Source organism: Anas acuta, chromosome 8 (assembly GCF_963932015.1).
Source record: "Anas acuta chromosome 8, bAnaAcu1.1, whole genome shotgun sequence".
NCBI lineage: Eukaryota > Metazoa > Chordata > Aves > Anseriformes > Anatidae > Anas > Anas acuta.
In genome coordinates, this window is record NC_088986.1 from 21,150,768 (window position 1) to 21,164,056 (window position 13,289).

The 13,289-nt window shown below is 38.4% G+C and overlaps 1 protein-coding gene across 8 annotated transcripts in view; it reads left to right on the top strand.

The window, feature by feature from the left end:
- The window catches only part of CEP350 (centrosomal protein 350), a 71,787-nt gene that overhangs the window by 43,286 nt on the left and 15,212 nt on the right, over positions 1–13,289 (top strand). For 5 of the 8 annotated variants that reach the window (XM_068690792.1, XM_068690793.1, XM_068690789.1 and 2 more), the window contains exons 28-34: positions 1,124–1,246; positions 3,986–4,185; positions 5,530–5,741; positions 6,971–7,112; positions 10,659–10,819; positions 11,301–11,440; positions 12,198–12,280. In XM_068690792.1, the coding sequence (XP_068546893.1) occupies positions 1,124–1,246; positions 3,986–4,185; positions 5,530–5,741; positions 6,971–7,112; positions 10,659–10,819; positions 11,301–11,440; positions 12,198–12,280 (1,061 nt within the window). The remainder of the gene's footprint in view (positions 1–1,123; positions 1,247–3,985; positions 4,186–5,529; positions 5,742–6,970; positions 7,113–10,658; positions 10,820–11,300; positions 11,441–12,197; positions 12,281–13,289) is intronic. The other 3 variants (XM_068690794.1, XM_068690795.1, XM_068690796.1) reach the window with 1 other exon arrangement.

Genomic DNA, 13,289 nt, shown 5'->3' on the forward strand with positions numbered 1-13,289 from the left:
ATACTACAAAAGAAAAGAAGTTGAATGATGACTAGAGAAATGAACTGGGAAACCTTGCTGAGCTGGACTTGCTGTACTCTGTAGCAAAGGGAAAATCCTTACCTATGAGGCGTCTTTAATACAGCTTTTCTGCTAAAAGGGGAACGAAAGAGTTGTGTTTTAATTTTATTCATGAACCTGCATAGCCTGCATGTGAACAGGAGCATGCTCTGTCAAAGAGAATTAACCCGTCTGCCCTTGCTTTTCTTGCATATGCAGCTTTAATGACAATCTGTACAACAGAAGGACTGATTGAATGCTCATTTGCTTTTGCTTTCCTTAATATGCTGCTTACCCTGTGTTGTAGTTGCTACAGAGCTATATGGAACATGGTATTTCAGTATAAATTAGTTAGCTTAAAATAGTCTTTCATTTGGAAAAATCATTTTCATCACAGTGTTAAGTTTATGTAGATTTTTTTGAAAGGGTAGGCATTATCTGTCTGCAGTTAGCATCTCAGATAAAAGAGGCAATATGTGAGTATTTTGAGACCAGGTCTACATTCTATCACAGGGTCAAAATAGCATCTGAAAATTGAGTTACAGGTATATTTCAGACTTCTGGATTTGCTTGTTTTTGAAATAAATTATTTCATCTTTTTTTTGGCCTTCCACTGGTGCTTACCTTTGGAGCAATAGTTTCATTGAGTTTTCACTGGGCAAATGGAAGTGTTTTCAGTTGCAGACTAGCAAAGCTGTATATATTGCAAACCCAGCATTCTGTTCGGTGCTCACAATGCTCTCTGTCAAGGGTTAGAATTATCAAAAGTTGTAAAAAGCTCGGGTTGAGATTTCAATAGGTGCATGTGGAAGTTTGCATCAGAGTAATAAAAGTCCTTCCTAAATTTAAGGAAAAACACAGTGATGTGAAAGTAGCATGCCTTTGACTAACAGAAAATGAAGTGTTCTAACTTATGCACAAGTGTATGTGTTCTATTACCTTCTGCATAACAATGTATAGTTTTTCTATCTGAGATGTTAGGTTAAATGCAATTAATTTAAAAGTTCTTTGCTAGATGCTGTCCTTTTCTCATTCTTTCTGCCTTTTTTTGCTTAGTTTTAAACTCTTCCTCCTTATTTTGTAGACACTGCTCTCCTGTTCACTACTTCTTCTCTGTCTTTACGTCTCACCACTGGGCCTCTCTCAGTGTCTGTTTTCCCAACCTCCACCCCAAATTCCAGCTGTATATCTACAACCAATTGGTCAGGTAACTGTACCTTTCTCAAGTGATAGACTCTTTGATAGAGCATGCTCTGTTCAGTCCTAAAAAGTCAAGAAGTTCTTCACCAGATGCATCAGTGAACATTTTTTGACGCTTTACCGTTTCCAGATTAACCTCTTATTATTCCTACTGTGTTCTGAGTAGCAGACAGTTCACTTTTCTCCCACTGTCTTTTTCAGAATAGCTGCTGAACTGCCTAATTTGACCTTAAACTCAGTGCACGTTGGGCATAAATGCAGTACAAACACAGGTTAACACTTCTGGAATGGGCAGATAAAATGTTGGACCTTAGAACTGGAGAAATAGTTAGACTTTGAAAATCACGTTGTATGATGTAACGTGAATGCTTCTGCTTCCTCCTTGCTCATCTAGATTTCCTGCCTTGTAAATACATGATGTATTTTTTGCCTTCCCCCCCCCCGAAGGTACCCCTTCTGGTGAGGATGAATGGATACCCTTGGTGTTACAACTGGAACCCTCTAGATTGTAGTGAATACTAAGGCAATATGCACGCTGCCTTGTGGTTCTGACCTTTTATACCTCAGGGTTATAAAAGGGTCTGCATCTTTAGCCACGCTGCTTTAATCTGCTTCTTCCTAAAGGATGAATGTTGGAATTTTCTTTCTCTCTCTTAACATTCCTTTTGACTGACTGGTAGTCTGTTATTAGTTAGTGTTTGTATGGTGATTAGTTTTATGGTCATTTAGTTAATTCTGCTCCTGCTTGTGGCCTTCTGGGTTAATTCATTTGACGTTTGCTGTTGAGGAATCTTGCTCTTTTGAATCCATTTATTTCAGCCTTTCTCTTTGATTTTATTCCAACCGGACTTGCCTTTCTCAAGATCTGGCCAGCCGTAAAGACCCAGATATTTTAATGAAATGAAACAACTAGTGAAGGAAGAAGTTGCCTTTTGCATTGAGATCATTGCTGTAGTAATGACCTACATAACAAGTTCCAAATCTATGACCTGCTCGACTAATTGGAACTGATGTGTAACTGAAAGTAAAAGCTGATAAATCTGATAGTGCTGGTTAAAGACAACATCGACAACCATGACTGTCTGTGTCATGTTTATAGTGCAATTATCATTGATAATCTAGATTTGGTGATATAAATCTGTCAGTTTTCCCTAAGAGTAGACAATGTTTGATGTTTATCTACAGCAGGTGATAAAATAATACATGAAATCATAGCACCTGTGAACTGAAAGGTGGCAGGTATTCCAGACAGTCTGTGAGGTGCTTCTGCTTTCCATTTATCCTTGCTTTGACTATAGTAAAGGGGATCTGTGGGCATGTCTTACTGGCTTCTGAAACTTTTATCTTCACATCATCACCTTTTTTCCATCTGATCTGAATCCCTCATAGAGGAGGACTCATCTGAATCTTAATCTTTCCGATGAACTGCCAGCTCTCTTTTCCAGGGAACAGATTGAGCAACACTAAGCGAGTAAATAGGAAAAGTCCCTCAGCAGGTGAGACCTGCAGATTACCCAGTTGTTCATTGCAGTCCCTCTATATAAGAGGATTGTTTGAAACATAGGAGATCAAAAAGCAAAAATTAGTAACTGCTTTGCAGCTTGAAAACTTTGATGCTAAGTATTTAGGTTGTATTAAAAATGGCAAATTATAAAGGCACTTTCAAGGAGAAATATCACAGGACTTTGAAGACTGCATTTTCAGACACCACACCTTCTGTACTGATTTGAAAACTCTCTCTATCTGGCAAATCATCTATTTTCTGAAGAGTGATTCTGTGACGTGTTAAGAATTTGACTGCAAGAGCTGAAAGGATTGATATACAGTCTTCTCTAGAGTTGGCATGGGAGAGGAAGTACATGCAGCTGATGTTGAAGTTGCTTCTAGCTCCTATCTTAAAGGTTGAATGTTATTTTCTCGGTAACTTCAATATTTAGAAGTAAGCCCAGGGATGCTTCTGTTCAGTGGTTGGCAAAGAGAATTAGTACATGCACACAGACCTATTCAAACTCACAAGTTCCTCATTTCTGAGGCTTCATGGATGTCTTGAGAAACCTTTGTCACAAAGAAAAAATATTGCAAATTTTCAGCATGAGGTTTTTATTTTCTCTTAGTTTTAAATTAGTAGCCAGATCTGTTAGTAGCTGGGAAGAACAGTCCTGCATCCTTATGCTCTTTATGCTGTCAACTAACAATTAACATTCCAAGTGTGGCAATCCAGAGATGATACTCAAAGGAAGAAGGATAAAAGCTCCAGTAATTCCAGCAAATCCTTCAGGAGGATTATTAATACAGGAACACCTTCTCTTATAATTATGTATTTAGAAAGAACTGTGGGGCAGTTGGGGCTACAATATTTTTCTCTGTCATTGGAATTAGCAAAAAGAAAGGTTCATTTTTCAAACAGTCACTGCTTTCTTGAGGGTTCCAGTTTAATGCCACAGGTACTTCTCATGTTCTAAAACTGGGAACTGCCCCTGTTCATTTTACTGAGTATTTAGTAGCACTTTTAATGATGTTGAAGATTCTTAAAATCTAAGCAGCAGTTTTACAGGAAAAAAATATTTTTCCATTCTTTCCCCAGCAGCACATCAGAAGTCTAGGACATAGTTATTAGTATGGATATTACCCTAGGAAACAATCTGAACAGCTAAAATTCTGGGGATTGTGGCCATAGAGCTTCTGGCTGTTGGGATCTTTGCCTGTGGTCGACTGCTTTTCCATTGTCTTCTGCTCTGTATGTCAGGTTCCTAACTAAGCGAGAACAGAAGCTTATGCAGCGTCGACAACATGCTGAAGAATTGCTGGAGTGGAAACGCCGCCTAGATGCAGAGGAAGCTGAAATACGGCGGATAGAAAAGCAGGCTCTGGCTGCCTGGGACAAAGAGTTGCTTAAAAACAAAGTAGCCAAGAAAGAACTGGGGGATCAGAGAACTGAGCCCAAAGGTAATAGGAAGTGGAGGAGAACTGATGCAAATGACAGGAGTAAAACAATCTGACACGATTGCTTAGGTTTCCACTTCCTGCCTTTTTTGATCTGGTGGTGGTGATTCTCTTGATTTCTGCGCTCTTTAATGTCATCTCCTGCCTTGTTCTTTTTAAACCTATTTTAAACCTTAAACCTTAGTTATATGGGTATTCCTCCTTTGCTGTGTACCTTCTTAAGCATGCAGTGCAGCAAAGGCCAGCCAGATGTTTCTACATACAATTTAGAGTCTATTTCTTTTTTTTTATTATTTTTTTTCAAAACAAATACTACTGTAATTAGTATAAGTGATTCTATTATAAGAAAAATGTTCCCAGATTTGGGGAGCTAAAGCTTTATTATTCTGTTTTAAGTAGACTGTACTTTCAGTATGAACTACAGAGGACCAGATTGCAGTGGGAGAAGGTAATAAAACTTTAGGGGTTGTTCTCAAAATAATATATTTTTCCCACTGTAGAAAGCAGGAGAATATCCTTTCAGAGTGCAAAAGGAATTCAGAATTATTTCCTATTACCCTTGTTACTGAAAAGTCATGTGGATTTTAGGCATCTGTAAGACAGCTTAAAGATGTTATGTGTGTGAGTCAGTAAGTTCCAATGAGCAAAAACTCCTTACGCTGAAGACAGAGGCTTGGATGAAAAAAATACACTACTTTGTATTACCAGTACCTACCAGTAAGCATGGGAGCATGGTCCTGCTTTAGAAAGAGAAATTTGTCTCCCCAGCCGTTGCTCAAATATTAAATAGTTCTCCATGGCTGCTTCCATAATGCTGTGACTCCCGCGGAATTTAGTAAACAGGAATATTGAAAACCCAACTTATTATTTTACTTGTTGCCATTTGAGAGACTCATGATGAAATCATAACATTAAAATGTTTTCTGCAACTACTGTAAAGGAAGCAATCAATTCTAAATTCAAGATCTGACTTGCAGATTATATGCTCCACCATGACTTCTTCAGACTAATAGTGACTCTTGCTGTTGTGTGGGCAACTGGAAGGACAGGTTTCCCTAATAATAATCTTTTTGGAGTATGTTGTCTGGAAAATGTTAGAATATCCTGAAAAACTTTGGTTTAGACATTCAGCAATCGCTAAGACTGATAGTCTTAAATCATGTTTTTTTGGTAAACATGCTTGTTGATGCTAGATGTTCCTCTCTTGGTGTGTAGGTGAGTGAAATAACACCAGTTTGATGTGTTGGTAGCAGTTCCTACTTTATACGCAGGCAACAGTTTCTCTGAAGGCATTTAAGTCGGTGCAAGTTCTGAAGTGGTTTGTCTTTTCTCATTATTCTACCTCAGAAACAGCCAGTGAAGAAGAGTCTCCAGTGCCTTCTTGCTCTCGTCTGAACAGTGAAAGCTCTGTCCCAGAAGATCTTGGCAGTCCAGCTGCTGAGTCTGTCCCATCAGAGACAATGGGCCATGGACAGCCAGAAAGCCCAGATCAGAGTACAATTAATGAAGAAATGATTTATTCTGAGGAGTTCAAGTCCTCTACCACACCTGGCAAACTTGTGAGTGAGATTTTTATGCTGTATGCATTCTTAAGCTTCTAAAAGATTGTCAGAAAACACAAGTACAGCCTTTCCAACTGTTGAAGCAGAGATTAAACTGTTCTGTTTGCAATACCATTGCATGTTACTATGAATAAACACTGTGACCAGATATATTCTTTAAAGTCTTGAGGTGAGGAAAAATCACTTGAGCACAGAGTTTCAATGCTTTTAAACCCATGGGTAGTCTTGCAAAATGTTCTGCATATGTCACAAAGGTATGTGGTATTAAGTGGTGGAACACTGACCCAGTTCATCAACGTGAATTAGCTGTAGGCTAGCTTGTTACCATTGTGTAAATTCTTTGAGGCCATGGAAACTATGCCATGTTTTTCCACCTTGCTTTATTTGCGAGTGATGTATGCCAAAGTATAGCTATAAGATGAAGAAGCATAGCTGTAACCTGGAACGCAGTCCATTGGGTTTTGGATTGTCTGCTTGCTAGCTAAATCCATTTTAGCGTTCTGTTATTTCTGCTTCATTGATAATTTTGGTAAATATCAACCTGATAACTTTGCCCTGTGTTGAATGAGAGACAGAAAATTTGCTGTCTCTGCGAGGGGAAAAAGAACTGCTCATCTAGATTTCTAGTAGAAATACTTTCTTCTCGTAGAGTTCTCTGAGAAGATAGTGAAGTAAAATACCTAATATGAGCTAGAGGTTATGTTTGAGGTGTGGGAAAGGTTTGTGGTATAATATTGAAGCGGTAAGCAGCATTTTGCCAGAATAGTTCTTAGATTTTTTTTGCCTGGCTACAGAGAAATAGGGTTCTGTTTTAATAATTTAGAATGGCATCTCACTCCTCTACATGAAATGGTCCTTTTGGATTCATGGGTATATTTAGTAGGAGTTCTTATTCCCTTAATTTTTACCGAATACAGTTACATACACTGTATTGAGCACCTGTGAGTCACAACCATGTCAGTACTTAAGTAGTAACGGGGTAGTCTGAGTACATTTTCTGAAGTCCACTCTCAAAGCAAGCAGTCTTCTATTGCTGCTGTTGGTATTTTTGTTTTATTGTCTAGCAAATTAAGATTAAAGCTGTTTTAAGGCAGCTGGATATGTACCATTGCTTATAATTCTCTAGTCATGCCAGTCTTTCCTTGTAACTAGTCCTGATGGCAATGATCTCCTTTAAATCTGAGATTTACAAGCAGTTACTTATTTGTCCTTTTCTTCTCACATAGTCTCCTCCCAAAAGCATATCTGTATCAAAGCAAGATTCCAGCAAAGGCAGCCATAGAACTGGAGGACAGCTGCGTTCACCTGTGAAGTCTCATCAGACATCCCACAATTGGTCTGATGAATCTTTATCTATGACACAGTCAGGTAAGTGTAATATCTGCATGGGTTTAATTGCTTTTTCAAAGCTAATCATTTTAATGAGTAAATAAAATTTTTTAAAAATGCAGACCTATATGTGGAGAGGCAGACAGAAATTTCTGGAAAATGCTAGGTTTTAGAGTTCTGTCACTTGTTTCAGCATAATTGTTTCAGCATAAGGTATATATTTTTGCACAGGTTCCTGCAAACAGGCATGAAAAGAGAGTTAATAGTTAAGGTATCTCTAGAATTTAAAAATGCCAAGGTTAGATGTGCTTTTAATAAATTACTATTCTCCACTGCTTTTATTGTAAGAAAGCAGAATATGGCTCAGCACCATATAAACACAATCATCTTCCTCCTGAACACAATCTGGCGCTGGAAGCCATCCAGCTCTGTTACCTGGCAGTACAAGTGAGCCCACTGAACCTTCACAGGCATGTGCATAGCAATTGGATGCTTCATGCCATATGCAGAATGTCTGTCCACAGCCAGGACAATCAGCCTGTAAGACAGTGGATCATCAGAAAAAAAGTTGTTCTCGGTGTATAAGGCTCGTCTTTAAAAACTACTGAGTTTCTTACCTCCTCATGTCCTAAGTCTGCTTTGGTACTGTGGGTACAATATGTACTCCTGGGACCTGGGAGAAGAAATCTAGAAATGTGTAAGCATTATCACTAACTGGAGTAATTAATATCATACTAATGTGCTCAAGAAAATGAATATTTGTTGTTTGTTTCCCATTTTTTGAGAAGGATTTGGACTGTGTGCAGTAAAATAGAACCTAAGGTTGTGTTTTTGAGCTACAGAATACAAGATCTGTGTATACCCCTCTCACAAGTCTTTCAGCCAAGTATCTAAGCAGGCTACCAGTAAATGTTGAGGGAAGGAATAACAGAAATGCACTGGTACAGAGCAGTCCTTTCCCTAATGTGTTCTCACAGCCTGTTACTCACATGAATTCCAGGACTTCCTGCGCAAACCATCATCTCTGAGTCACCATCGTCCACTCCATTGAGCTTTGAAGACTATCTTGAGCCTTTCTTTGCTTTTAGCCTCTTAAACGTCTTGTATTCCACAGTGTGGTTGTTACAGCATCACAAGATACTTCTTATTAGCAAATGAGATAAAAGCCACAGAGGAATATGCTTTTCTTGGGTTTAATTCCTTAAGTGCTTAGGAAGTCTTTGGTGGAAAAAGAATGAGGTGGTTCTATTGTATGTACTGGCTGTTCTTTGTGATTTAGAGAGAACTTCACTGGCACACTATGAAGACTGGAGACATCTGTGCTTGATGTAGCAAGCTTAGTCATCTTTTATGCCATTTCTTGCTTAATATGTATGTAAAGGCAACAATAACAGTAATTTTGAGGCAGATATTCTGTTGGATGTAGAAAAGAATACCTAACACCTAGATACTGGCACTGAGTAGTTTGTGTTTGTGTTCTGTCTGGAGGGCAGGTTGCAACCCAGTGAAGCCTTCAAGCTATGTTCAAGTTCTGAATGAGGAACCACTCGAGGAACCCATAGTGAAAAGTATAGCAGGCAACAATGGTCATGAAAATAAACTCTTTTAAAATGGAGTATTTGCTATCTTCAGCATTCCTGGAAGTGTTTGAGGCCAGGTTGGGTGGGGCTTTGAGCAACCTGGTCTAGTGGAAGGTGTCCCTGCCCATGGCAAGAGGGTTTGACGATGATCTTTAAGGTCCCTTCCAACCCAAACCATTCCATGATTCAATTTCAAATGTTGATGGTTGTATAAGAGAGGGGAAGTCCGTCAAGATGATGCTGGTTTCACAATAAATCATTCCATTGTAAAGAGGCAAATCTTCCAAGCTGCTGAGTAGTAGTGAAGTCATCGCTATGTCAGTGCTGATGCACGCGTAGACAGGATTGTCGAAGATGAAAGCATGTGCAGATCTTTCCCTTATGAGTTGATCAATAAAAGCTATAATTGCATAATGGTCACTTACCATTCAGGAGGAATTAAGTACAGTGGCATCGTAAAGTACTCGTGATTAGCAAGTGAGATCCATTCTTTCCATGCTTTTTTAAACTTCTGTAAATGGTTAACAGCCGTTGTTAGCAGAAAATAAATATGGTAGTTTGATCGTATTTGCTGGCTGTTGATGATGAAATCATTCTTCATGGCTGTTTGTTGTCTTGAGAAGTGAAATGGTTTAGCAAAATGTCCTGCTGTTCCCACTAGCTGACTAGATATTACTGGAAACTTACTTTCTAGAGCCTTTGGTTGTAGTTTATGGGCATCCAAGCCTTTTGGTCCATAAAACAGCATTGATAATATCAAGCATTAGAAAAGCAGACCACTCTAGATCCTTCTGTTAGAAACTGCTGCTGTAGAAGATAAAGGGGGCATCAGCTACAGGGAGCAGCTCCCATAAGACTGTATCAGATAAATATTTTGGAAATTTTCTCATATTTAATTGTGGCAGCACCATCTGAGGCCAGGATCTTGTTTTGCACTGTATTGCTATATGTGTGAAAAGCAACAAACAGGTGGACATAATCAGGTGGGTGGGGAAGAAAAGTAGTGAGGCACTGAGCCAGTCTTTCTCTAAGTCTGAGAGCCCTGTGAGACCAGGAACTTGGTAGAATAGGAATTATGAAAATGGCAGAGTTGCTGGTAGAATGTGGTTATCCTGCAGAGAACGGATCTGAGCAGCTGGGGACAGCGTTACAATGGAACAGAAGCAGAAAATCATCAAAAGGATTGAAGGCCAGACTGCAGGGGATGGAGAGGAAATGATTAAGAAGAAAAAAAAAAAAAATAGCCCCAGTCAGTAATGGCATCTTAGGAAGGTCTTTGAAACAGAACTTGGAGCAAGGATGTGCCACATAGCTTTGTGTAAGCAATTGTAGAGTAGTCTGCCATGTGTCTAAGCTCAACACTACCCTCCTTCACCTTGAATAAAACGTCAGTCCAAAACCTGACAACAGTAAAAATCTCTTAATCGTTCAAACTGGCTTTCCCTGCAGCTGTCAGCCAGTCAGCCTGCCATTTCATAGTTTTTTTGCCACGTTGTCTAAATAGATCTGAAGTGGGCTGGAAACCTAACCTGCTTTTGGAGCCTGCTATTCCAAGAGAAATTCTCATCAGTAAAGTGTACCTTGTAGTTTGAAATTGTGTATGGTGACTGTAAACAAATGCTTCAGTTACGTTTTTGGTATGCATTGTTGAGCTGTCATATTTTTAAATGTCAGCAAAGGTTAATTTCTGACACAGCTGATGTGATAAGCCCTTAATGAGGGAGCAATGTCAATGTGGGCAATTGACGTGAACAAGTTTGGTAACAAGTTACTGCATGTATCAGAGCCTTTCTCTCTTGTAAATCAAATAAGATGCAGTGCTTTTTTCTTTCATATGCTATACAGTAGTGTTGTGAATCCAAGATCCCACTTAATATGTTGAAATTAACTTAATTTCTTGAATATTTCACTTGGACCATATTTTGTGTATACTAAATGACTGTTGACTGCTTTATATAGAATTGTTTTACAAGTTATTTAAAGGCTAAAACAAATCCTTTTTCAGAAACCACATCTGATCAAAGTGATATTGAAGGACGGATCAGGGCCCTGAAGGATGAACTACGGAAAAGGAAGTCTGTGGTTTACCAGCTGAAAAAGGAACAGAAAAAGAGGCAAAAGGAGAGACTGAAAGCCCAGGAGGCCAGTTTGATCAAGCAACTGGAGGTTAGGAACCATAGGAAGATGGGCAAAGTAAAAGCTATGGATAAATCATTTTATTATGGATGTTGTTGGCAAAATATTGTATCAACAGCTGTGAAAGGCATGTTAATTGTGATGGAAGTGGGACTGTTTTTGGCTAGTTAACTGCTTTCAGTAATGAACCAGAACCTTGGAGGCAAAACCACACTCTTTAAAATGGGTACTTTTAACTGGTTACAGTGTTCGGTGGGGTTTATATATGTTCATACGCATTAGTATCCCAGCTTGGGTTAAACAGTGGTGCTTACGTAATTTGTTTTTGAAAGTAAGGTATTGATTCCCAGGATTCACACATATGGAGCTTTAGGAAGTAAAACAGTACAGAGAAACTCAGTGTGTCCTTAAATGGCTGAGGCTATGCTTTATTTATTTTGATAGGTTTTGTATACCAAATTGTAGTAGTTATAATTTAGTAGATTAACAGTCATAACTTCTTTATGCTCAGTCATATGATGAGTTTATCAAGAAGACTGAAGCTGAGCTGAGCCAAGATCTGGAGTTATCACCCACAGCCAAACCTCAGATTAAAACTCCATCTTCAGCTGCTACTGAAAAACCGAAGATCAAGGCACCACCACTCCATAGGTAAATGGGATTTCTTCTTGCTTAGATTATTCTGAAACTGCAATGATTGCTGTTTGAGCAGAGACCTTTGGTGCAAGCAAAGCTGCTAACTGCTGTTCCTTAAAGCACTGGACAGTGGCAGTATGCTGCTGACACATTCGCTGGTTACATTTGGCCCAAAATAGATAAGATGCGCTGTCCCTGTAATCATATGCATCTTATTTCTGTCCTGCCCAGCCTTTCAGGTCCTGTTGTCAAGTTCGTTCTGAATAATAATTTTTGATTGAGCAAGAATGTGCAAAGCAGTTGTTTAGATCACTGACCTGTAAGAGTTCTTATGCCTGTTGCACTGTAAGGCAAACTGTTCATCTTTTCAACTTATATCTGTTTTGGATCTCATGTTTTAAAAAGTAGACAATTCAGTTGACTTTTTGCACTTCTCACAGTATTAAGTGTTTCATTTTCTCCAGCAGATGGTGCAATTTTAGTGCATTCTTTTTTTAAAAAAAAAAGTATTTTTCTCTTTTTTGGCTGCAAAAAGGCCAAGGTTTGTGATTAACCTTTTAAAAAATTATTTTCCAGAGTTTGCCAAACCACCAACTCTGTCCCCACTCCTGTTTTCTAAGTTAACAGTATGTTGACAAACCAAACTGTTTGTTATCATTAATAAGTTGATAGAATTATAGATGCTCATATTTTCATTTTTATCTATTTAAAATCAAAATGGAGCACTTTCTCATGTAACAATGGTTCACACAACTCAATATTTCAACTTTAGGCCGGAGACAGCTAAAAATTGGAAATCACTGACTGAATCAGAGCGATCCAGAGCATCTTTGGAATCCATTGCAGAGTATGCAGGTATGTAAACAGAAGAATCAGTACTACAGATCAAAGTCTTGAAGCCTGGCTATTTAAACTTCTTTAATCTTATTCTTCTTTATTCACGAAGAGGTTTTAAGAGAGCATGGAGACTTGATAAAACCACAGTGGTGAAGCTATATTTTTTACTTTGATGTTTACGTTTACATTTGTTTTGGTCTTGGAAATACCTGGGGAGTGGAGGTCCCTAAGTTATAGCTCCTTTCTCTTACTCCCTCAGCTCTCAGTTCTGAAACATCATAGTATTTGAGTTCTTTATTTTAAAGAATTTGTACTAGAACAAATGTTGATGTTCTCAACAAATGTTGAGAACAAATGTTGATGAAAATGATGAGTATACAAAACTATATATTTTGTATAGCACTACATATTAAATAAAGTTTTTTTGTTCATGCTTTATTAATTCTACTTAGTAGGCATTTGCTTTTGCTGTTTCATGAATGTTCACTATATAGTTTTATTCTTGGTGAGGTTTTTATAAAATCATAATTATGTGACAGTCTTTTTCCTTTTATTTTATTTCCTGTTTCTTTATCACTGGAGGGAAAGTAAGGAAACCAAAATAAGTAAGGCTTTAGAAGTAGATACTTAGGAACAGCTGTTTCCTTTTTTTAATACTTATCAATGTTTTGCTGTTGGTAATTGTTGAGGTCCCTTCCAGCCCAAGCCGTTCTGTGATTCTGTCTGCAGTTCTAAGCTTGGTTGTTTTCATAGGATGACAGAATGGTCTGAGTTGGAAAGGACCTTAAAGATCATCTAGTTGCAACACCCCTGCCATGGGCAGGCACACTTTTCACTAGATGAGGTTGCTAAGTCCTTATGTTGGGCTAAGTATTGTAGTGTTATAAAGTAATGGTACAAGAAACAGAATTAGAAAATGTTATAGTGCTGGAACTGGACAAATGCTTGTGGGACAGTTAGAAATCTGTGTTTCCAAGGCACCAGTTTGCATCTTTTAGCGTAGAAACCTTGATGTTAATTTTGTTGG